The 23,672-nt window shown below is 37.6% G+C and overlaps 1 protein-coding gene across 5 annotated transcripts in view; it reads right to left on the bottom strand.

Annotated features, from left to right (window-relative positions):
• Nucleotides 1-23,672, bottom strand: part of RXFP1 (relaxin family peptide receptor 1) — a 123,598-nt gene that overhangs the window by 30,301 nt on the left and 69,625 nt on the right. For 3 of the 5 annotated variants that reach the window (XM_010383214.2, XM_030925996.1, XM_010383229.2), the window contains 5 exons: nt 18,938-19,009; nt 16,008-16,079; nt 11,404-11,475; nt 11,243-11,314; nt 6,412-6,486 (listed from right to left, as the gene is read on the bottom strand). In XM_010383214.2, coding sequence (XP_010381516.1) covers nt 6,412-6,486; nt 11,243-11,314; nt 11,404-11,475; nt 16,008-16,079; nt 18,938-19,009 — 363 coding nt within the window. Of the gene's footprint in view, nt 1-6,411; nt 6,487-11,242; nt 11,315-11,403; nt 11,476-12,919; nt 12,974-16,007; nt 16,080-18,937; nt 19,010-23,672 lie in introns of all 5 variants that reach the window. The other 2 variants (XM_030925999.1, XM_010383222.2) reach the window with 2 other exon arrangements.

Below are 23,672 nucleotides of genomic sequence, written 5' to 3'. Positions count from 1 at the left end.
TCTGGTATTGAGAAGGGGCATTGCAGTTTGATATACACTGATTAGCATTAACTTACTAATCATGTTATTTATTTATTTTGGTTCTACTTGATTTTTTTATGGAGTGAGAAGTGGTGGATTATCTTTTTTTTTTTTGAAAAGGAGTTTCGCTCTTGTTGCCCAGGCTGGAGTGCAATGGCACGATCTCGGCTCACTGCAACTTCTGCCTCCTGGATTCAAGTGATTCTCCTGCCCCAGCCTCCCGAGTAGCTGGGATTACAGGCACCACGCTTGACTAATTTTTTTTTTTTTTTGTATTTAGTAGAGACAGGGTTTCACCATGTTAGTCAGGCTAGTCTCAAACTCCTGACCTCAGGTGATCCACCTGCCTGGGCCTCCCAAAGTGCTGGGATTACAGGCATGCACCACTGCGCCTGGCCCAGTGGTGGATTATCTCTGACTGCTTACGTATGTCTACATTTTCTTTTGTTTTGGTTGCTATATTAATTTCTTTGGTGTGTATAGACTCATAATGTGATATCTTTTATTGGAAATTGCAGTTATAGCATTAAAATGTCATTGTGTTGTTTAATGCATATTGGCCAGAATTCCACCTACTTAGATAAAACATAGGATGCCTGCTTTCTTTTGTTTGCAATTACATGACATACTTTAAAAAATTGTATATACTTAAGGTGTATAGCCTGTTTTGATATACAGTACATAGTAAAATGATCACTATAATCAAGCAAATTAACATATTCATCACTTTACATATTTAATTTTTTTTATGGTAAGAGTGCCTAAACTCTACCTTCTTAGCAAATTTCCACTATACAATACAGTATTATTAAACTATAGTCCTCATGCCATATATTAGATCTGTATTCTTATTCATCTCATAACTGTAATTTTGTACCCTTGAACCTACATCTCCTCATTCCCCCTGCCATGACCCATAGCCACGATTCTACTCTCTGTTTCTATGTGTTCAACTTTAAAAGAAATTCCACATATAAATGAGATTATGCAGCATTTTTCTTTCTGTCTCTGGCTTATTTCACTCAGCATAATGTCCTCTAAGTTCATACATGTTGTCAAAAATGACAGGCTCTCTTTTAAAGCTGACTAGTATTCCACTGTGTATATCTACTACATTTTCTTTATCCATTCAACTGTTGTTGGACACTAAGGTTGATTAATATCTTGGCTATTGTGACTAATGCTGCAATGAACATGGCAGTGAAGATATCTCTGACATACTAATGGAATTTCCTTTGGATATATACCCAGAAGTGGGACTGCTGGATCATGATAGTTCTATTTTTAATTTTTTTTTTTGAGACAGAGTCTTGCTCTGTATCCTAGGCTGGAGTGCAGGGGTGTGATCTTGGCTCACTGCAACCTCTACCTCCCGAGTTCAAGTGACTTTCCTGCCTCAGCCTCTTGTGTAGCTGGGATTACAGGTGCCTGCCACCATGACCGGCTAATTTTTGTATTTTTAGTAGAGATGGGGTTTCACCATGTTGGCCAGGCTGGCCTCGAACTCCTGACCTCAAGTGATCCACCCACCTCTGACTCCCAAAGTGCTGGGATTACAGGCGTAAGCCACTGCACCTGGTCCTATTTTTAATTTTTAGAGGAAGCTCCATATGTTTTCCATAACAGCTGTACTAATTTACATTCTCACCCACAGTGCACAAGAATTCCTTTCTAGTTACATCCTTGTCAACACTTGTCATCTCTTGTCTTTTTGATAATAGAGATTCTAACAGGTGTGAGGTGATACCTCATTGTGGTTTTGATTTGCATTTCTCTGATGATTAGTTAATGTTGAACATTTTTGCACATGCCTGTTGGCCATGTGTAAGTATCTTTTGAGAAATATCTTTCCAAGTCTTCTTTCCTAGTCTTTTTTCTTTTAATAGGTGAGTTTAGCCTACTTATATTTATTGATATGATTAATATAGTTGGCCTTAGTCTGTTATTTAAAAATATTATTATATGATTCCACAGGTTTAAAAAACTTTCACCTCAAGTTTTTTTTGTGTAATATTTATCTTAACCTAATGGTGTTTTAAAAAAATGTATTTTTTACGATATTTAGAAAGGTTTGTATATTCTATTGGCAATCTTTATAACTTTACCCAATGCACTATACCTCTTTCTTTTGATGATACTAAAAATGATAAAATTTGTGTACATTGTCTTCCTCTCTGCTCCTCTGCCTCTCTTTACCATACAATATTGGTTAATTACATGCTTTTTACAGGTGTTCACCTTGGGAACCACTATCTGTCTAATCTATGGATTTGTCAGTTGTTGTCATTTTTTCCAGAGGCAGGTCTCCCTCTGTTGCCCAGGCTGCCAGTGCAGTGGCACAATCATAGCTCATTTCAGCCTTGATCTCTCAAGCTCACGCTATCCTCCCACTTCAGCCTCATGAGCAGCTGGGACTGCCTACAGGTGCATGCTACCATGCTCAGCTAATTTTTATTTTTTATTTTTTTTGAGACAAAGTCTCACTCTGTCACCCAGGCTGGAGTGCAATGGTGTGATCTTGGCTCACTGCAACCTCCGCCTCCAGGGTTCAAGGATTCTCCTGCCTTAGCCTCCCGAGTAGCTGGGATTACAGGCGCCCACGACCACGCCCAGCTAAACACGCAGCTAATTTTTTTAAAAAAATTATTAATAGAGACAAGGTCTCACTACATTGCCCAGGCTGGTCTCAAACTCCTGAGCTCAAGGTATCCTCCTGCCTTGGCCTCCCAAAGTGTTGGGATTATAGGTGTAAGCCACCATGCCCAGCCAAAGATTCATCAGCTTTAAATGACATCCTTTGACTTTTAGCTATTTCTCTTCACAGTTCTATTGTTTTTCACTTTATGTATTTTGAAACTGTTTACTCATTTAGGATTATCACATATTTTTGCTTAATTGATCTTTTTATTATTATATGATATCCCTCATTTATCCCTGGTGATAATCCTTGTTCTGAAATCTTTTTCCCCAATATTACCATAGTCTTTCTGGCTTTTAAAAAAAAGTTAGTGTTGCATTTCTTGTCTTTGTTTTACAATGTATAATGTTTCTATTTTCTCTGATTGCCTTAAGATACTTTTCTTTATCTTTGGTTTTCAGCAGTTTGACTATAATTTGTCTAGTTTTTCTTGACTTCTGCATGGATTTTTCTGAGGTTTTTAGATTTCTGGTTTGTGGTATTATATTAACACAAGAAAATTCTTGGCTATTATTTCTCCAGCTATGTCTTCTGTTCTGTTCTTCCTTTATTTTTTTTTCTGTGACTCCATTTACACATTTGTTAGATAATTATATTATCCTGCAGCTTTTGGATTCTCTGTTTTGCCTTTATTTTTGTCTCTTTTATTCTTTTCGTTTCAATTTGAAAGCTTTCTATGACTTATCTTCAAGGTTGTTGATTCTTTCCTTAGCTGTGTTCTGCTTAGTCTGCTGCTAAGGCTGTTGAAATAATTTTTGTTTCTCTTTTGTAGTTTCCATCTTTTGCTAACATTTTCTTTATGTTCTTGCATATTGTCCATATTAGTCATAAGCATTTTAATGTCTCTGTTTGGAAGTTGTAAAATCTGAGTTATTGCTGGTTCTGGTTTTGTTGATTGCTTTATAATTTGACAATGAACTTCTTTTTCCTTACCCTTTTGGGGATGGGGCTGTCTCAGCTTTGCTGTTCCCCCTTCCCCAGAAGCCAAACTCTCATAAGAGCATTTCCCGCCATGATCCAAGTGGGCACTACCCACTGCTTTGATCCGTGCAAGATCCTGGGCTGGAGTGGGTTTTTTTTGTTGGTACCCTGGGGCAGAATGCTCTAGTTTCTATTCCTCCTATGGAAGTGATGGATATTTGCCTGGTCCCTGGGTGCAGGAGGATTTTCTGTCCCACTCCCAAAGGCTTAATGCTTTTGTTCCCTGAGAGGGGTGAGTTTAGAGAAGAAGGTAGAGTTTTGTGTCTATAACCCCAATAAGGGCTCTGTCTGGTTTCCTTACCTACTCCTAGTTTTTCTTGTGATTGGTGGAGCTGAGTGAAAAAGAGCCTATTAAAGATAGCTACATCTTACCCTTGCATATGGGGTTCCCAGTTCTTCTAAAGCGCTATAGTAGCCCACACTTAACCTTACAAATTCATTAAAGTTTTAGCAGCTTTCTTTGTACCTGGTTTCACGCCAGCCAACTCTTCATCCTGTGCTCTGCCAAAGGCGAAAGAGTATGTACGTCCCACATCTCCTTGTTGTTTCTTAGAATTTCATTTATTTGGCTACCTTATGACTTATGTAGCCTACTGATGGGCTCCAGAAAATTATGACTTTGTAGATTATAAAGCTCTTTCTTATTGGTAGAGAGGAAGCATTGTTGTCTCGTGGCTTTCTATATCTTAATCACAATATTATAGGAATGGAATTATAATATATGTAGTCTTCTGTGACTTTTTCTTGAATAATTCATATGTTCTTGAAATTGAGTCATGTTGATTGAAGTACTGATAGTCCATTCATTTTCACTGCTGTGTGTATGCGTGTGTGTGTGATCACATTTCATTTTTTCATTCTTTTCCATGTCTTCTAGTACCTTGCACCATTATGTATTCCCATCGTCTTCTATATTTTCAAGCTTTTTATATTGACTTCTTTGGCTAATAAATAAACTTGCTTAATTTCATCTCAGAAGAAAAGTTTACTTTATTTCTTGACTTTTAGTTCACCTTTGGCTATTGCCATATCTGTCCTTATGCTTACTTATTACTTACATTTCTTTCTTTTTGAATTTTACAACTTTTATTGTGGCATTTACAGTTTCTCATTGCTTTGCAAGAACTAATAGAGGTTTCAGTGTATTGTCTTGCAAATATCTTACAAGCATAATTTCCTGGGCTGTCATCTGTCTCTTTATTTTGTGTGTATTTTTCCCCTAAATCAGAGTTTAAATGATGTTTGGCCAACAAATCTGTCAGATTTTCTAGTTCATACTGTGCTAAATGAAAGTTCATGCAAGGTAAGAATGCTGTGATCAGTTATAAAAAGGTGAATGATTATAAAGAAAAGTATTATTAGTAGAATTAAAATTAGGATAATATTCACGATCAGGAATTCATATGGAATAAGTTGTTCTGGATAGCTAGAATTTACATATGAAAACTTTAGTAACAAAATTTTTAATTTTATTTTTTAATTTTAATTTTTTTAGTAATAAATCTTAATCATATTGATGTTTATCTGAAGTATATTGTATATTTTCTTGCCTTTTTATAAACAAAGGCAAAGTTTATTATTGCCTGTACATAATACTGCACACAGTTGCTTCTGGTCTAAATGCACACATTTTAATTGCTAATTATGTAAGTATTGTTCAATTGTGCTTAATTACTAAGTTGGGATTACTGAGGCTGTAATAGATGCTAATGTATTCATTTGAACCAAAATTCAATTTTAATGAAGGATATTGAACTTAATTTGCCCTTTCCTTTATGTCTTAGCTTGTTTTCAATGTATAGTACAGTATTGTACTGTCATACCAAAATGCCTACTGGACTTAGTAACTTTTCAGGATGTTTGTTTTTTTCTGAGAGGTTGCAAATTAGTACAGTTTGAATTACTGTCATTGCTTTTTATAGCACTTCTCACTTACGCTTTTTTATCAAGTTGGTAGTTGTTACCTCTGACTACAATCAATGCTTCTGACTCTAACTTTTCCTCTTCCTTTTAGTTTGACATTTGTAATCTGCTCCGAGCTTAGAAATCAAACAACCAACTTGTGAGAATTTCTTGTAAAATAAGAGACAGAGGGAGCTTTCATATGATACAGCATATGGCAGTTTGTTGACTGAACTTGTTAATAGTTATTTTATTTCTTTCTTTTATTTTTTACTTGTATTCTAAATAGGCAAATTTACTGGATGGTCGAGTTCGGAATGGTGCAGTGATACTTATCACTACAAGCAAAGCTACTGTGTAAAATATTCCATGGAACATATTTTACCATGATTAGTTGTTAAAAAAATGCTAAATATCATATTCTTATTATTCAGAATTCTAGAGTGAAATTAAAACGACTTAGTCTTTCTGTACCAAATTAGAAGGTGAGTATATCAGCAGGGAAAGGGGAAGATGTTATATAGATGCTGTGACATTCCTTTGGTCTTTCTTCTTCCTGGCTCCAGTATATATATATATATATATATTTTTTTTTGAGATGTTTTGTTTTGCTGAGAGTTTAGAGACTTTAGTTTAGATAATGTAGATGTTTAACATAAAAATCATGTTAAAGCAGTTTGAAGAAATGTGATATGATATTAAAAACCTTATCATTTTAAAGAAAACCTAAAACAATCTGATATCTGGAATGAATTAGGTAAAAACAGAAAATTTAATTGAGTTCTTTAAAAAAAGACACAATCGCTTACAGCCAATGTAGTCTCGGCATGTGTTGACAGAGAGGTTTGTCAGGTAAACGGGTGAGGACATTATTCATCAGGACTCTGAAAAAGGAAAAGACAAACAAGTCACATTTTTCTGGTTCTCTTCTCATCTTGGATCAAACATGGTATTATTGTTATTATTATGAAATCGCACAAATCCACTAAATTAGTTTTTTCCTCCTAATTTTTTTTTTTTTTTTTGAGATGGGGTCTGGCTCTGTCGCCCAGGCTGGAGTGGTGTGGCACGATCTTGTTTCATAGAAACCTCTGGCTGCCGGGTTCAAGTAATTCTCCTGCCTCAGCCTCCCAAGTAGCTGGGATTACAGGCATGTGCCACCATACCTGGCTAATTTTTGTATTTTAAGTAGAGGCGGGGTTTCATCATGTTAGCCAGGCTGGTCTTGAACTCTCGACGTCAAATGATCCACCCACCTTGGCCTCCTAAAGGGCTGGGATTACAGGCATGAGCCACCACGCCCAGCCTTCCCTCTATTTTTTTCTCTGGAAGTCTTGTTATATTAAAATACTTGATAGTAATAAAATTTTGACAAATATAAGCTATTATATGGAGGAAAGCAGTAATGCTAGTAACTGGGAGAAAAAAAAAAAAAAAAAAAAAAAAAAAAAGCCTAAACCCTTCAACAACGAATGGTGGAAAGGAGATGATTTAAAGGAATTTTTTTCTTTACCAAGATTAATGTAGGCACACTTTGTTTTATTTTTATTTAGTTAGTTATTTATTTCATTTGAGACAGAGTCTTGCTCTGTGGCCCAGGCTGGAGTGCAGTGGTACGAGCTTGGCTCATTGCAACCTCCGCTTCCCAGGTTCAAGCAACTCTCCTGCCTCAGCCTCCTGAGTAGCTAGGATTACAGATGTCCGCCACCATGCCCGGCGTTTTTGCTTTTTGTATTTTTAGTGGAGACGGGGTTTCACCATGTTGACCAGGCTAGTCTTGAACTCCTGACCTCAGGTGATCTGCCCACCTCGGCCTCCCAAAGTGCTGGGATTACAGGTGTGAGACACTCCACCTGGCGGACCTTGTTTTATTGTGTTTTGCTTTATTGCACTTCGCAGATACTGAGTTTTTTAAAATTGAAGGTTTGTGGCAACCTTGCATTGAGCAAGTCTATGAAAGCCATTTCTCCAACAACACGTGCCCACTTAGTGTGTCTGTGTCACAGTTTGGTAATTCTCAGAATATTTCAACATTTTTCCCTTTTTCGAATCAGGGTCTTGCCTTGTTGTCCAGGCTGAAGTGCAGCGGTGTGACCATGGTGCACTGCAGCCTCAAACTCCTGGGCTCAGGTGATTCTCCTGTCTCAGCCCCCTGAGTAGCTGGGACTACAGGCATGTGTCACCATGCTCTGCTAACTAAAAACAATTTTTTTTTTTTTTTAGAGACGGGGTCTTGCTATATTGCCCAGGCTGGTCTCAAACTCCTGGCCACAAGCTATCCTCTCTCCTCGACCTCCCAAGGCATGAGATTACAGACGTAAGCCACCCTGCCCAGCCATCAAATTTTTTATTATTGTATTGTTTGTGGTGATCTGTGATCAGTGATCTTTGATGTTACTATCGCAGTAGTTTTGTGGTGTTCCAAACCATGCCCATATAAGACAGCAATCTTTTTTTTTTTTTAGACAAAGTTTCACTCTTGTTGCCCAGGCTGGAGTGCAATGGTGCAATCTTGGCTCACTAAAACCTCCACCTCCCAGGTTCAAGAGATTCTCCTGCCTCAGCCTCCCGAGTAGCTGGGGTTACAGGCATGTGCCACCACACCTGGCTAATTTTGTATTTTTAGTAGAGATGGGGTTTCACCATGTTGGTCAGGCTGGTCTCAAACTCCTGACCTCAGATGATCTGCCTGCCTTGGCCTCCCAGATTGCTAAGATTACAGGCCTGGGCCACTGCACCCAGCCAAGACAGCAATCTTAATCCATAAATGCTGTGTGTGTTCTGACCACTCCACCAACCAGACATTCCCCCATATCTCTCTCCTCAGGCCTTGTTATTCCCTGAAACACAACAATATTGAAATTATGCCAATTAATGACCTTGCAATGGCTTCTAAGTGTTCAAATGAAAGAAAGAGTCCCACAAGAATTATGGGCCCTCAAGAATTATGCTAAATCTACTCTGCCTGTGCTCTGCAATGGAACAACAAAATCTGAATGACAGCACATCTGTTTACAGCATGGTTAACCAAATACTTTAAGCCCACTCTTCAGACCTACTGCTCAGAAAAAAAAAAAAAAAAAAAAAGATTTCCTTTCAAGATATACTGCTTACATACCTTCTCACCTTAAATCAAAAGATAGAAATGATTAGGAAGGCATTTTGAAAGCTGAGATAAGTCAAAAAACCAGGCCTCATGCCCCAATTAGCCAAATTGTGAATGCAAGGGAAAATTCTTGAAGGAAATTTAAAGTGCTACTCCAATGAACACACAAATGATAGGAAAGTAAGACAGCCTTATCGCTGATGGAAAAAGTTTTAGTGCTCTGGATAAAAGATCAAACCAGCCACAACATTCCTTTAAGCCAAAGCCTAATCCAGAGCAAGGCCTAACTCTACTTTATTCTATGAAGGATAAGAGAGGTGAGGGAGCTCCAGAAAAAAAGTTTAAAGCTAGCAGATATTCATTCATGAGGAAAGGAAAGAAGCTATCTCTATAACAGAATATTGCAAGGTGAAGCAGGAAGTACTAATGGAGAAGCTGCAAGTTATCCAGAAGATCTAGCTAAGATCATTGATGAAGGTGGTTCCACTAAACAACAGATTTTCAAAGTAGATGAATCAACCTTCTATTGAAAGAAGATACCATACAAGACTTTCATAGCTAGAGAGGAGAAGTCAATGCCTGGCTTCAAAGCTTCAAAGGACAAGCTGACTCACTTGTTAGAGGCCAATGGAGCTGGTGACTTTAAGTGGAAGTTGATGCTCATTTACTACTCCAAAAATCCTAGGGCCCTCAAGAATTATGCTCAATCTACTCTTCCTGTGCTCCACCAATGGTACAACAAAGCCTGGATGACAGCACATCTGTTTACAGCATGGTTTACTAAATACTTTAAGCCCACTCTTGGGGCCTATTGCTCAGAAAAAAAAGACTTCCTTTCAAGATACACTGCTCATTGACAATGCACCTAGTCACCCAAGAGCTCCAATGGAGAGCTACAAAGAGGTTCATGTTGTTTTCATGCCTGCTAACATGACATCCATTCTACAGTCCATGGATCAAAAACTAATTTTAACTTTCAAGTCTTATTATTTAAGATGTACATTTTGTAAGGCTATAGATGCCATAGATAGTGATTCCTCTGATGGATTTGGGCAAAGTTGATTAAAAACCTTCTAGAAAGCATTCATCATTCTAGATGCCATTAAGAACATTTGTGATTCACGAAAGTAAGGTCAAAATATTCACATTAACAGGAGTTTGGAAGAAGTTGACTCCAACCCTCATGGGTAACTTTGAAGGGTTCAAGACTTCAGTGGAAGTAGTAACTGTAGATGTGGTGGAAATAGCAAGAAAGCTAGAATTAGAAGTGGAGCCTGAAGATGTGACTGAATTGCTGCAATCTCATGATAAAACTTGAACAGATAAGGAGTTGCTTCTTATGAATGAACAAAGAAAGTGGCTTCTTGAGATGGAATCTACTCCTGGGAAAGATGTTGCAAACACTGTTGGAATGACAAGAAAGTATTTAGAATATTACATAAACTTATTTGATAAAGCAATGACAGGATTTGAGAGTATTGATTTAAATTTTGAAAGAAGTTCTCTTGTGGGTAAAATGCTAGCAAATAGCATTTTATACCACAGAGAAATCTTTCATGAAATTAAGAGTCAATCAATGTAGCAAACTTCACTGTTATCTTATTTTAAGAAATTGCCACAGCCACCCCAGCCTTCTTCAACCACGACTGTGGTTAGTCAGCAGCTGTCAACATTGACATGAGATCTTTCACCAGCAAAAAGATTACAACTTGTTGAAAACTTAGATGACTGTTAGCACTTTTTAGCAACAAAGAATTTTAAAATTAAGGTATGCACATTTTTAGACATAATGTTATTGCACACTTAATTGACTACAGTATAGTGTAAACATAACTTTATTATGTGCACTGGGAAACCAAAAAAATTTGTGTGAATTGCTTTATTGTGACAAAGCAATACTGCTTTATTGCTTTATTACAGTGGTCTGAAACCACACCCACAATATCATTGAGGTCTGCCTGTATAGAGCAGTAACGATGTGCTTAAAAATATTGTGATAAAGGCTGGGCGTGGTGGCTCAGCACTTTGGGAGGCTGAGGCAGGTGGATCACGAGGTCAGGAGTTCAAGACCAGCCTGGCCAACATGGTAAAACCCTGTCTCTACTCAAAATATAAAAATTATTCGGGCATGGTGGCACACATCTGTAATCCCAGCTACTCGGGAGGCTGAGTCAGAAGAATGACTTGAACCAGGGAGGCAGGGGTTGTGGTGAGCTGAGGTCATGCCACTGTACTCCAGCCTGGGTGACAGAGCGAGACTCCATGTCAACAACAACAACAAAAAGAATATTGTGATAAAATATGAGTGAGAATGTATTCAGTTTTTATGGGCTGATAGTCTAGAAGACAGAAAATCTTTTAAAATTGTTGGAACTATAAATAGCTTTACAGAACATGATTAAGAAAAGGTTTTTCATTGAAAAGGCCTCTTTGGGGTTTTAACAATTCCAAATTTAATCGTATTAAATTTAAGCATTAATTTTTATTCACGTCTTTGCTTTTGATTGAAATATTTGCTTTAGTTTAGTACTTACAAGAGAATAAGAGAATTTAGTCCATAAAACGTTGGTGGGGAAATTCGACTGAGGTGATTATCTTCAATTATCCTGCCAGCCAGAAGAAAAAAATTAATTCATTTATATATCTCTTGAACCTATAAACTACTGCTATAAAATGCCACATAAATTAAACATACAGCCATTCTAGTCTGTGAAGATCTTCAAAAACACCCGGCTTGAGGAAGGTTATTCTGTTATGACTAAGATACCTGGAAAAGGAGAAATGACTACAATAAATATGTATCTTTTTGATGTCTTACAGTAAGAAAAGTAAAAACAATAATTATTCATCTTAAATTTTTTTATATAGCATTCTCATCATGCCACTTCCTTGCCTTTGAATCTTTGAGAATTGCTATCACTTACCTTATCATATCTAGTTTTAAATTTCCCCATAATTAATCAATCTATTCATTCATCTATTCATGTATTCATTAATCTATTTTGAATACTTACACCATGGCACTGTGCTAAGCATGCCATCCCTTTCTTTAAGGGGTTTTGAGTCTGGAGAGGCCACAGCATGTGAACAGATTACTTTGTAATGTCAGGGAAAGCAGAGGGAAGTGTATAATGCATGGTTGCTCTGCCATTGCAGGGGAGAAAGCACCCAGCTTTGTTAGGGGTAGGGACTGCAGAGTGTGGAGGAATGAGGAGACAAGAGAAGCCTTTACTAAACAGAGGCACAACTGAGAAGAGTCTTGGATGAAGACATGCAATTCACAAAGCAAAGAATGGGCAGGAGCTATTCTAGGCAGAGGAAATAGCTTATGCAAAAGCAAGAGGTATGCGAGACTGTCAAGTTAAGAAATCACCAGGTAATTCACTGGGGCCTTACCATGAAAGGGCTATGAGGAGAGACAGGAGATAAACCTAGGAGGCAGGCAGGGGCCTGTTCTGGTCAAAAGGGTATGCATCCCTTGCTAAAGAGTTTGTCTCTGCCTCACCCATCTTTACATCCCACTCCTCTGCAAAGTGAAATAACTCTCTGTTCTATTGCGTTGGTCTCCTCTTCTCGCCACATTCACTCATGTCTCAGTCTCTCTCGTGTGGCAATTCACTGCACTAAATCTGCTATTGAACAGTTTGATTCCTGACTCCTCTCCTTATTAACAGTGACCTTGAGCAAGCAATGAATTCCTGTAAGCCTCAGCTTCCCCAACTCTAAAATGGGGATAATATCAGGATCTACTTCCTATGGTTTAATAGTTGAGGCAATCCATGCCATAAACATTCAGTACACATTATATTTTATAGCAGTGTCTGTGCTCATGCCTCTTACTCCAGTTTCTTCCCTCTTTCCTTTTTCTTTCTGCTTATGATTCACATGCAAGTAAGAATTCAAGTTTCACTTCCACTAACACAGGATTCACACTGATTTCTCTCTCTTCTTCAGTCCTTCATATCTTGAGTAAACATCCTGTAGAATTTCTCCTGCCAGGAATCTGTTCTCTCTTGCTGGGTTTGACTTTTGCTTAGGGCTAGTGAGCAATGGTACCCCATGATAGAGCCTCTTCCTTCCCTCCTTTGCAAACCTGGAGCCCAGGTGGGCACAGTAAGGGGTAAGAAGTGACTTACAACTTCAAGGGGTTCTCTTATACAAAAACCCTCCAGGTAAAAGGCATTTGATCCACTATTGCTCCCTATGCTCACCTGTTTTGCCCAGTCTTCTTCATTTTTTCAGAGCCATCCTTTACTGCTCTGCACCTGAGGTAATCACTCCTTTCAGCGAACCATAATAGCAGTTTTGGTTTCAGCAACACAGGTTTGGAACTTAAGTACTTTTAAAAAATGGTTCTCTAATGTTGTATATAAGTTGGCATTGTTTTCCCATCTCAGATCATAAGCTTCTAGAGAACAGGAGTCCTGCCTCTCCCCTGTGATGGCTCAGTGCTCTACCTGAAACACTAAGGTATAACTACTTAAAGGGAGCAAGCCTGAGTTATCCTTCTATGCCCTCACGGTGTCTACCTAAAATATTTGCACTCTATGAGGGTTAATGAATACTTACGGATCTAACGATTATTTAGATCCATGAATCATCAGGTATCTAATGATTATTATTATCATTTTTTGAGATGGAGTCTCGCTCTGATGCCCAGGCTGGAGTGCAGTGGCACAATCTTGGGTCACTGCAACCTCTGCCCCCAAGGTTCAAGCAATCCTCTTGCCTCAGCCTTCTGAGTAGCTGGGACTACAGGCATGTGCCATCATGCCTGGTTAATTTTTTGTGTTTTTAGTAGAGACGGGGTTTCACTGTGTTAGCCAGGATGGTCTCCATCTCCTGACCTCGTGATCCTTCTGCCTCAGCCTCCCAAAGTGCTGGGACTAATGATTATTTAACTAGAAATATGTGGCATCTTTAACACTCAACAATATTCCAGCACTATAGAAAAGCTATGAAAAGAGATGGAGAACACTTTCAAGTTTACTCTCCAGTTCTGTATTGCCTTTCAAGAGCTTCCTCCACATCCACTGAACATTAAACCAAACAGATGGTGTTTAGTAAATTTTGCAAAGATATATGGAAAGAAGACAGTCAGGAGTCTGATGACAGTGCATCCAATATTGACGCTGGGTACTTTGCTAAGACACAAAAGAGCAGGGATGTGGTAGAGGGGGAGAGGACATGGCTAAAGTGGTTACTGTTAAGGCTTTGAGTCTCCTGCAGTCTTCTTCCATTTTGCTAGTAAATTACTAGATGCTCTTCTTGACTCAATCCCAAACTCTGATACCACAAGCTAAAAATCTGACTGGAATGGGTTTCTTGTGTTAGGATAGAGAACAGGATAGATAGAAAATAAGGGGACATAAATGGAAATACAGGGAGTTATGTATTCATGTGATTTTTGGTTATATTTCTTTCCAGTTACTTCTAGAATGCTGCGTGGCAGAACTCAATAAAATGGAACTTTGAGAAAGCCTTCTTTTTTTTTTTTTTTTTTTTTTTTTTTTTTTTTTTAAAAAAAAAGCACAGTGAGATACCACTTCACGCCCATTAGGATAGTTATTGTCAAAACAAACAAATGAAACAAGAACACAAATGTTGGTGAGGATGTGGAGAAACTGGAACTCCTGTGCATCACTAGTTGGAAAGTAAAATGGTACAGCTGCTGTGGAAAACAGTATGGCAGTCCCTTAAAAAATCAAAATCAAATCAAATGGCAGTCCCTCAAAAATCAAAGAATTACCATCTGACTTAGCAATTCCACTTCTGGGTATATACCCTGAAGTGAAAGTGGGGACCCAAACAGATATTTGTATTCCTGTGTTGATGGCAACATTATTCACAACAGCCAAAACGTGGAAACAACCCAAATGTCCACTGACAGATAAACAGTTAAACAAAATGTGGTATATAAATACAATGGACTATTATTCAGCCCTAAAAAAGGAAATTCTGACACATGCTACAACATGTGAACATTAAAGACATTGTGCTAAGTGAAATAAGCCAGACACAAAAAACTGCATATTTTATGATTCTCCTATGAGGTACTTAAAGTAGCCAATTAATAAATACAGAAAGTAGAATGATGGTTGCCAGGGGCTGGGGAGAGGGGGGAGAGACAGATATGAGGAATTATTATTCAACAAATACGGAGTTTCAGTTGGGGAAGACGAAAAAGTTTTGGAGGTGGATGGTGATGATGGTTCCATGACAATGTGAATATACTTAATGTCACTGAACTGTCTACTTAAAAATAGTTAAATGGTGAATTTTAGATTATGTATATTTTACCACAAAAAGCTTTATTTCTTTAAACTTACAGCATTTCATGTATTTGTAAAAGTGGGATTAGTGAAAAAAGAATAATTGAATAACTAGAGAAGTCTTTGAGTTTTTTCTTCTTCATCACAAATATCATCATCAGGTCCCCCCCCCACCCCCAGATACAGGGTCTTGGTCTATGGCTCATGCTGGATGCTGGAGTGCAGTAGTACAATCCAGCAATCAAGGGATTTTGCGGCTTACCCTCCCAAAGTGCTGGGATTGTAGGCATGAGCCACCCTGCTTGGCTGCAACAGGCTTTTACTTTGTCTAAGTTCATTTAGTCATCACTCCTGTCACCAGGGCAAATGTACATTGAATTCTTAGTATGTGCCAGGTACAGTGTGCCTAATGCTTCCCACGGATTTTCTTGTTTCCTACAACATCCCAGAGGTAGGAACTATTATAATTTGTATTTTATAGTAGAGGCAACTTATGCTTAGAAAGGAATATAAATTGGCTGGGCATGGTGGCCTATGCCTGTAATCCCAGCACTTTGGGAGGCTGAGACCGGTGGATCATGAGGTCAGGAGTTCAAGACCAGCCTGGACAAGATGGTGAAACCCCAGGTGTGGTGGCGGGCGCCTGTAATCCCAGCCACTCGGGAGGCTGAGGCAGATAATTGCTTGAACTCGGGAGGCAGAGGCTGCAGCAAGCTGAGATTGAGCGACTGCACTCCAGTCTGGGTGACAGAGAGACACTCTGTCTCAAAAAAAAAAGAAAGAAAGAAAAAAAAAGGAATATAAATTGCTCAAGGTCACACACTTAGTAAGTAAGGCAATCAGGACTCACACTGAAGCCTGTCTAACTCACAATCCCACACTCTTAGCCATGGTGCTCTACTGCCCCTTTAGCACCCCTTGCATGGCTCCTTGGGACTGTCATAGACAGGGAGGCTGGTTTGGATTGGAATAGTCTAGGCTGTCAGACTACCGTGGAATGGGCAGATGAATTCGCACTGGTACTTACAGTTTAGTAAGGCTATTCAGTCCTCTGAAAGCATAGATGGAGATGGATGTAATCTTATTGTTTTGCAAGTACCTGTGAAAATGATTATTAAAAAGAAAAAAAATGAAGCAGAGTTTCACTTTTGCAAGACAAAAAGAATTCTGTGGATGGATGATGGTGATGGTAGGTAGTGTAGCAATATGAACGTGCTTAATGCCTCTGAAGGTAGACTTAAAAATGGTTAAGATGCTACATTTTATGTTATGTATATTTGATGACAATTAAATATTTTAAAAATTGAAAAAGGTAAACATTACAAAATAATTTAGTGAAGCCAGATATCATGTCACTTCATGTTTCTATTAAATTTATGTACGATTAGGCTGGTTTGTATTTTGAAATTCTAGTTGTAAAGGTGAACGAATAACAGCCAAAGCTTACTATCAATTTTCTAGAAATAAAATCTTAACACATAGTAAAGCCCCCATGAATCAGAAGTCTAGAAGCAGATTTTTAATACAAGCCTTGTTATAATTCTTTAAGCTTGTTAAGTGCTCAAGACAGTGCTAGCCAACCTAAAAGTGCATGATGTTTTTTAATGTCCCAAACCATATTCTATGTTAATCACAACTCTGTCACCCAAGTCAATTTTGATCTCATTAATTTGACAACCAAACCTTCTTCCAAAAACTGTTTGGGGGAAATTTACAAGGAGTAAAAGTGGCGAAAGTTGAACACATAAATAAAAATAATCAGGACTAGAAGAATATAAATTAGATTGGAAGGTCAAGACAAGAATGCAGGCTTACACAGTTAACTAAAGTAATACTGAAAATACGACCTTGAGTTAACTGGAGGTCAAAGGAAATGGGTACCAGAGTACACGCTATTGCATCACTGCACACACACAAAGGTTTGCACTTCCACGTGTACTTGCCCCAGACTGTGGGAATGATAAAGTAAGGACTTCAAGGCTGCCTTCTTGTTCTGAGTGCAGGTCACCACTGTTCTTTAGAGTGTCCTGAAAGTTTGTATGTAATTTGTTATAACTTTTAGAAGCAATAAGAAAGAAATCAATATGAGCGAACATTCAGTTAATTAGAAATTTTGACTGAAAAGTACCCTATTTCTCCAACATGCAAGAACATCTAACTTTGATTGTGAAATGTTATAAAATTTATTATGGGCTGGGTGAAGTGGGTTATGCCCATCAACCCAGAGCTTTGGGAGGCCAAGGCAGGAGGATCATTTGAAACCAGGAGTTTGAGAACAGCCAGGCAGGGCAACATAGTGAGATCCTATCTCTAAAACAAAAAAACAAAAACAACAACAAAAAAAATAGCCAGGTGTGGTGGCACATGCCTGCAGTCTTAGCTACCTAGGAGTCTGAGGTGGGAGGATCACTTGAGCCCAGGAGTTTGAGGGTGCAGTGAACTATGATCATACCACTGCACTCCAGCCTGAATGACAGAGTGAGACCCTGTCTCTTAAAAAATAATTATTATGCAACCGAACCTGATATGCTGTGGGCCCAATCATGTAGTAGGTACTGAATGGTTCTCATTTATCACGTATTGGTTTGTTTATTTCTAGTGCCATAATGATCTACTAAGGAATAGATTGCATTGCCTGGAGGTCTAAAGGTATAGACTTTAATAACCAATTAGAAATTTTTAAATAATTAGGCTATTTTGATAATTTTGTTATATGGAACAAATTGGTCATTCAGGAATTAATTCATCCACATTAGTATGGTGGTTAGTTCAAAATTATTCATCCACATTAGTATGGTGCACAATGTTTGTTGTGCAAAAATGCTAAGCCACTGAATTATATAAATCTTAATTTTGATATTTAGATTTGTAGTCTAGCTCCTTTAAACCAAGTGGACATAAGGTGATGCTACAGAAAAATTCTTCAGTTTCCAGAAATCAGAAAATAGCATAAGTCAGTGTACTCTTGAAGTTTTGTCAGGTCTAATTGTGATAACTTCTCTTTTGACTGATAAATGTTCAGAATGAAATTTTGAAAAGTCATTTTTATTAGAATTTCTATTTTCAAATATGAAATAGATACTTCTGCAGACTATCTGGGTTTTTAGAACATTTCACTGAAGGAAGTGGGTTAATTTTTCTTCTGATTCCACTCAATTTCCATCTGTTAGCTTCAAAAATGTACAAATATATATTAATTTATCAGGTTTCCCTATTGGAAAACCAAAACAAGAACCAATCTCTATTGGTATAAAAATGAAATAATGAATCCTGAGATATTTCTTAGTGTGATTTAGGTACAGAGTATCTAAACCCAACAATTCACCATAGGACAACATAATTTAGTCACAAAGTTGACCTAAATAACAGGTAAACATCACGTGGGCTAGTGTGGATTTTGAGAGTTCTGAAGGGAAGCTAACAGGTCAGATGCTACTCAAGGCCAAAATAAAACCCAACTCACAAGGCAGATGTGAAAACAGAATCAAGTCTCCAAGACATGCTCAGAGGTTTCAACTCACAGTGACTTGCTATTTTAGGTAGAGAATGAATTTGAAAACATATAGAAGAAAAGTCTTCACTTTCTTGATGGTAGATCTGGCAAAAGATCATTACATTTTTCTCTAAGATGAGCACTGAAGTGTTCCATGCCAGAATAATGCAGAGATAAAAGCTTCTAAGTATCTCCATTTTGGGGGAGTGTGGTAGGAGGATTCACAGCACACATGTTCCAGTTCCTTTGGAAACAGGTGTTTGAAATTTTTCTAGAATGGTTTCTACAATTACTCAGAAAAAAAAAGTGCTACCCGGAAGTCTTCAGTTAACAGCTAAATACTTCCCTGAATAGGGATTAGACATAAACCGTGGAATAGTGTTGGTGTTCACAGAAGCGGGAAGAAACAGATATGCCCAAATATGCTAGTTAATTTTAATACCAGGAATTAAGTGTTTTCTTACAGCTTCTGAAGATCATGATAATTCTTGAAGCAATCAGGAGGAAGCTTTCTTATTAAGTTCCACTGAAGTGACCTGAAATAAATGTAAATTTTGGTTCTTAAAGTTGTTTTTTCTTTACTTTTAAATTACAACAATAGGGATAATTATAAACTATTTACTTTAGTGCTAGCTTTCAGGAGATATTTTGCTTCATGATTCTCTCTCTCATATTTGTCATATCACTTGAACTAGGTCCAGCTGTTAGTCTTGCACTATTAAGGCTCTTCATATTTTCTTAATATGACAAAATTGTTAAAATTCTGACAAAAATGTTAAAAAATAGAATTGAAAAAACTGATTTTCAGTTATGTTTTTCTTTCCTATTTGTATTTAATAAACATCAGAAGGCATCTCAGTTTCTGAGTGACAATAAAAAGAGTGTTTTCGGTTTAAAAAACACTTTCCACTTTCCAGAAATTAAATATTGTATATCTCAATATTTCATTGCTCACAGTCCACCACCTTAAAATTAGTTATGAAGGAAAACAGCAATTGGTACCTATAACTGGATCATCTTTATTCAGTAAGTGATTCCATTTCAACTTCTAAGAAGTTGTAAAGAAAGATTTTCTTTTGTATCACAATTTAATAAGCAGTTTGACGCAGACCAGATCTGTGTAATTGTGGCGGTACTGGAAAGGTCCCAAGCCCTTAAGTTTTTGTTTTAGAATAGCAATGTAATGTAGAAAAAGCAAAATAAATGAAACAATAAAAAAACCAAAACCCAGTGTAGCTGGGGTTCCTGGCATGAATCACACACAATCTTTCCAAGTCAGTTTCTTTAACTGTGAAACGAGGGATTTGGATTACATGGTATCTAATAATATATTATTAGTACTATCATTATATAGTACCATGGAGCAGATACTAATAAGTGAGCAACAGGCTGCATTGTCTGGAGGTTAACTTAACTCAGGTTAAGACAGTTTTATACAATACGCACTAACAATGTTTAGGTTTTGAAGCGGTGTTGCTTAAACTTGGTGATGAATCCTTCTTAAAAACAAGTTTCTTGGACTCTTTGGAACACATTTTTGGAACCTAATTTGAGAAACACTGTTCTGGAGTCTAGAAGACCATGTACTCTGAATGAAGGTGAGAAATGGTTCTTAAAGAAGTAAAAAAAAAAAATAAAAAAATAAAAAAAAATCTTACTTTTTAAATGTATAATGCACAGATATACACAAGAACATATACCATATATCTGTATTATTATTATTACTATTATTATCGAGACGGAGTCTTGCTCTGTGGCCCAGGCAGGAGTGCAGTGGCACGATCTCGGCTCACTGCAACCTCTGCCTCCCGGGTTCAAGTGATTCTCCTGCCTCAGCCTCCTGAGTTGCTGGGATTACAGGCACAGGCCACCGCACCTGGCTGAATTTTTTATTTTCAGTACAGACGGGGTTTCACCATGTTGGTCAGGCTGGTCTCGAACCTTGTGATCCACCTGCTTCGGCCTCCAAAAGTGCTGGGATTACAGGTGTGAGCCACTGAGCCTGTAGTACATCTGTAGTATACTACAGTATACTGTATTATTATATATATAATATCTGTAGTATTAAAATTTCACAGGAGGGGGCAAATAGAAAAAAAAAAGTCTAGACAGGCTTCCTGAGGGAAGGGAAACAATAATGAAAGAAAAAAAGTTAAAAATCACTTTTCTAGACTACGCATATCAGATACTTAGTGGTTTTTTAAATAAATAATACCAAAGGCTGATTAACAAGTAATTCCCTCTTGAAACTACTCTGTTGCTGGCTGTCACCAAATATTATTTCCTTGTATATATTAACTAATAGAGGATCTCTTCTCTGCTAATGATTCTGACTTGACTTAGATTCCAAATTCTGCTTATACCCTGTTTAAATGTTTATATTGTGTTCATGATAAATTGTTAAATATTTGGATTTGGCTGGGCGGAGTGGATCACACCTATAATTCCAGTACTTTGGGAGACCGAGGTGTGAGGATCACTTGAGCCCAGGAGTTCAAGACCAGCTTGGCAACATAGTGAGATCCACCCACCATCTCTACAAACAATTAAAAAAATTAGCTGGGCATGGTGGTGCATGCTGGTAGTCTCAACGACTTGGGAGGCTAAGGCAGGGGGATCACCTGAGCCTCAGAGGTCAAGACTGCTGTGAGCTGTGACTGCACCACTGCACTCCAGCCTGGGGGACACAGTGAGACCCTGTCTGTTTACAACAAACAAACAAACAAACAAAACTGAGTTTAAGGATATAGATGAAAGTTTAGTGTGTTCTTAAAAAATGTGTTCCGAGAATCGCTCGAACCTGGGAGGCAGAGGTTGCAGTGAGCCAAGATCGTGCCACTGAGCTCCAGCCTGGGTGACAGAGTGAGACTGTCTAAAAAAAAAAAAAGTGTTCATTCATTCATTGATTATCTCAAAAAAACGTGTCGAATGCCTGCCATTTGCACATGTTGAATACCTGCTTTTAAGAAGTGTATACTGTATTTGGACAAATTATGCTTTATCTATAAATAGAGAAATTTCTTTGAATAATAACTTCAGTCTTACAGCCCAGGGCTAAAGAGGCAACCAACTTCTTTTGTTTTTATTGTATTTATTTATAAATTCATTTCAATAACATTTATTTAGGGATTATTAGACTCTATTAGGAACTTTGGAGGATATATAGGCCATGGCATTTTCCTTTTTCAGGTAGATAATAGGACCTGACTCACTATAGTATAAGCAAGAATGTTTAGTATACATAAAAGAGACACAAGTGAGGTTCTATGAGAGAACCCAAGAGGAAGAGGTTAATTGCTCTTGAAGGAGGAGAGTTACTATAGAGGAAAGTGAGGCACATTGAAAGACCTCTAAATAATGGTACTTAAAAAGTTGGGTTTTTATTAACAGTGTCTAGGATTTATAGGTTGCTTCTTTCTAAATGACATAAAATATTTTGACAAACAACATTCTCTATATTTCACAGTATCCTACTGGGATAGAAAGAGGTAGATGCTGTTATTCTCATTGAATAGAACAACCCAAAATACTTTATAACAAATCCTTATATTTAAAAATTTGACATTCCAACTTTGATTGCTCACAGAGTCAAAGAGGGTGTGTGTTTGTGTGTGTGTGGGAGAGAAATGGCCTCATTTAATCATTATTGTCAAAGCTAGCTCTAGTTTTTATAAAGGAAGTTCTTCGTATTAGATCATATAGTTCTAGTGATTAAATTCCAGGATCTTAAAGCCAAGTCTCAAATAGTCAAAATTAGTGTTTATCCAGCTAGAAAAAAGTAAAAATAATCATATTTATGTTCGCCCATTTTGTTCATTAGCATTTATGTGAAATGTATTAAAAAATCCCAACTTCAATAAACATTACTGGGAGTATTAAATTCTTTGATACTTATAGATGGTTCAGTCCTCTTCTGATATTTCCCTGTAACAGTTCCAACTCAAAGTCTGGAAAAAACTGACTAATGAAATTTGATATTTATTTTTAATGTATTTGCTATAAAGCATAGGGTTCTTTTTCTCTATGGAACTGAACAAACAGACTGGGACTAGGTATGAGTCTAAGCCAGTGTTCTGCAGAGAAAAGTATAAATGGACAACTGGAATCAAGTGGCTCAACCTAAAGCACAAGAGAATGCTATTTTTTGAACAAAAAATAAAATAAAATAAATTGTAGACATAAACTCCTGAGCTTTATTCCTATATCTCCAAATGCCTGTTGGAGATTTCCACTGAGTGACCTGTTAATCTCACATTGGAAAAAACATCTAACATCAGAGTCCCAATCTTCCTCAGTTACTGCCACCAAGTCTCCCCATTCTCTGATCACACTGTTGCTTAGAACGGAAACCTTGAAGTCATCTTTGACTCCTCCTTTCTTGCCTTCTTGCAGACAGTCACTTACAAGGACCTGGTCCCAGTTTTTTGTTTATACCAGGGGTGCAAAACTGGTAGATCACAGTTTTCTGCCCACATCTCTTTGTTACGTATGTGTATATTAGATTATGATACTTTTTAAAATTGAATGGAAATTAATTCAATGATTCATCCTTTGTGTGAGGCATGCCCTCTCTAGTTCGCCGTTGCCTTATTCCCCTCCATTCCTCCAGCTTTCTGTCTCTGTTCTTTATTTTACAAATGTTGGTTGAATTGTTAAAGAATGGATTCAAATCTTACTCGTGGGAAAATGAAAAATGAAATTGGCTGCATCAGAATATCCTTTGATTTGTATTTTCTAGTAATTTGATACAGCGGTGGAGAAGGATTATGATTTTTTTCTCTGAAAATAGAATGCAATTATCATAAATTTTTTTGTTTGTTTGTTTGAGACAGGGTCTCACTCTGTCATCCAGGCTGGAGTACAGTGGCTTGATCACAGCTCACTGCAGCCTTGACCTCCCAGGCTCAAGTGATCCTCCTGCCTCAGCCTCCAAGTAGCTGAGACTATACATGTGGGCCATCATACCTGGCTAATTTTTATTTTTTTGTAGTGATGGACTGTCTCTGTGTTGCCCAGACTATTCATAATTTCCAGTTAGAATTTAAAACAGAGAAGTGTTCCATAGGACCTCAGGTTCTTTTGGGGGATTATTACTTTTTCTAGCAGTACTAATTGCTATGAGAAAGAGCCGCGGTGGGGCAAGAAGAGGATAGAATACTGAAGAGCTCTTCTTTTCCTTAGTTCAAGTGGAAATGTTCC

This window comes from Rhinopithecus roxellana, chromosome 2 (assembly GCF_007565055.1).
Source record: "Rhinopithecus roxellana isolate Shanxi Qingling chromosome 2, ASM756505v1, whole genome shotgun sequence".
Taxonomy (NCBI): Eukaryota; Metazoa; Chordata; class Mammalia; order Primates; family Cercopithecidae; genus Rhinopithecus; species Rhinopithecus roxellana.
Note: the sequence above shows the minus strand (reverse complement) of the source record. Positions and strands in the feature narration are given on the sequence as shown.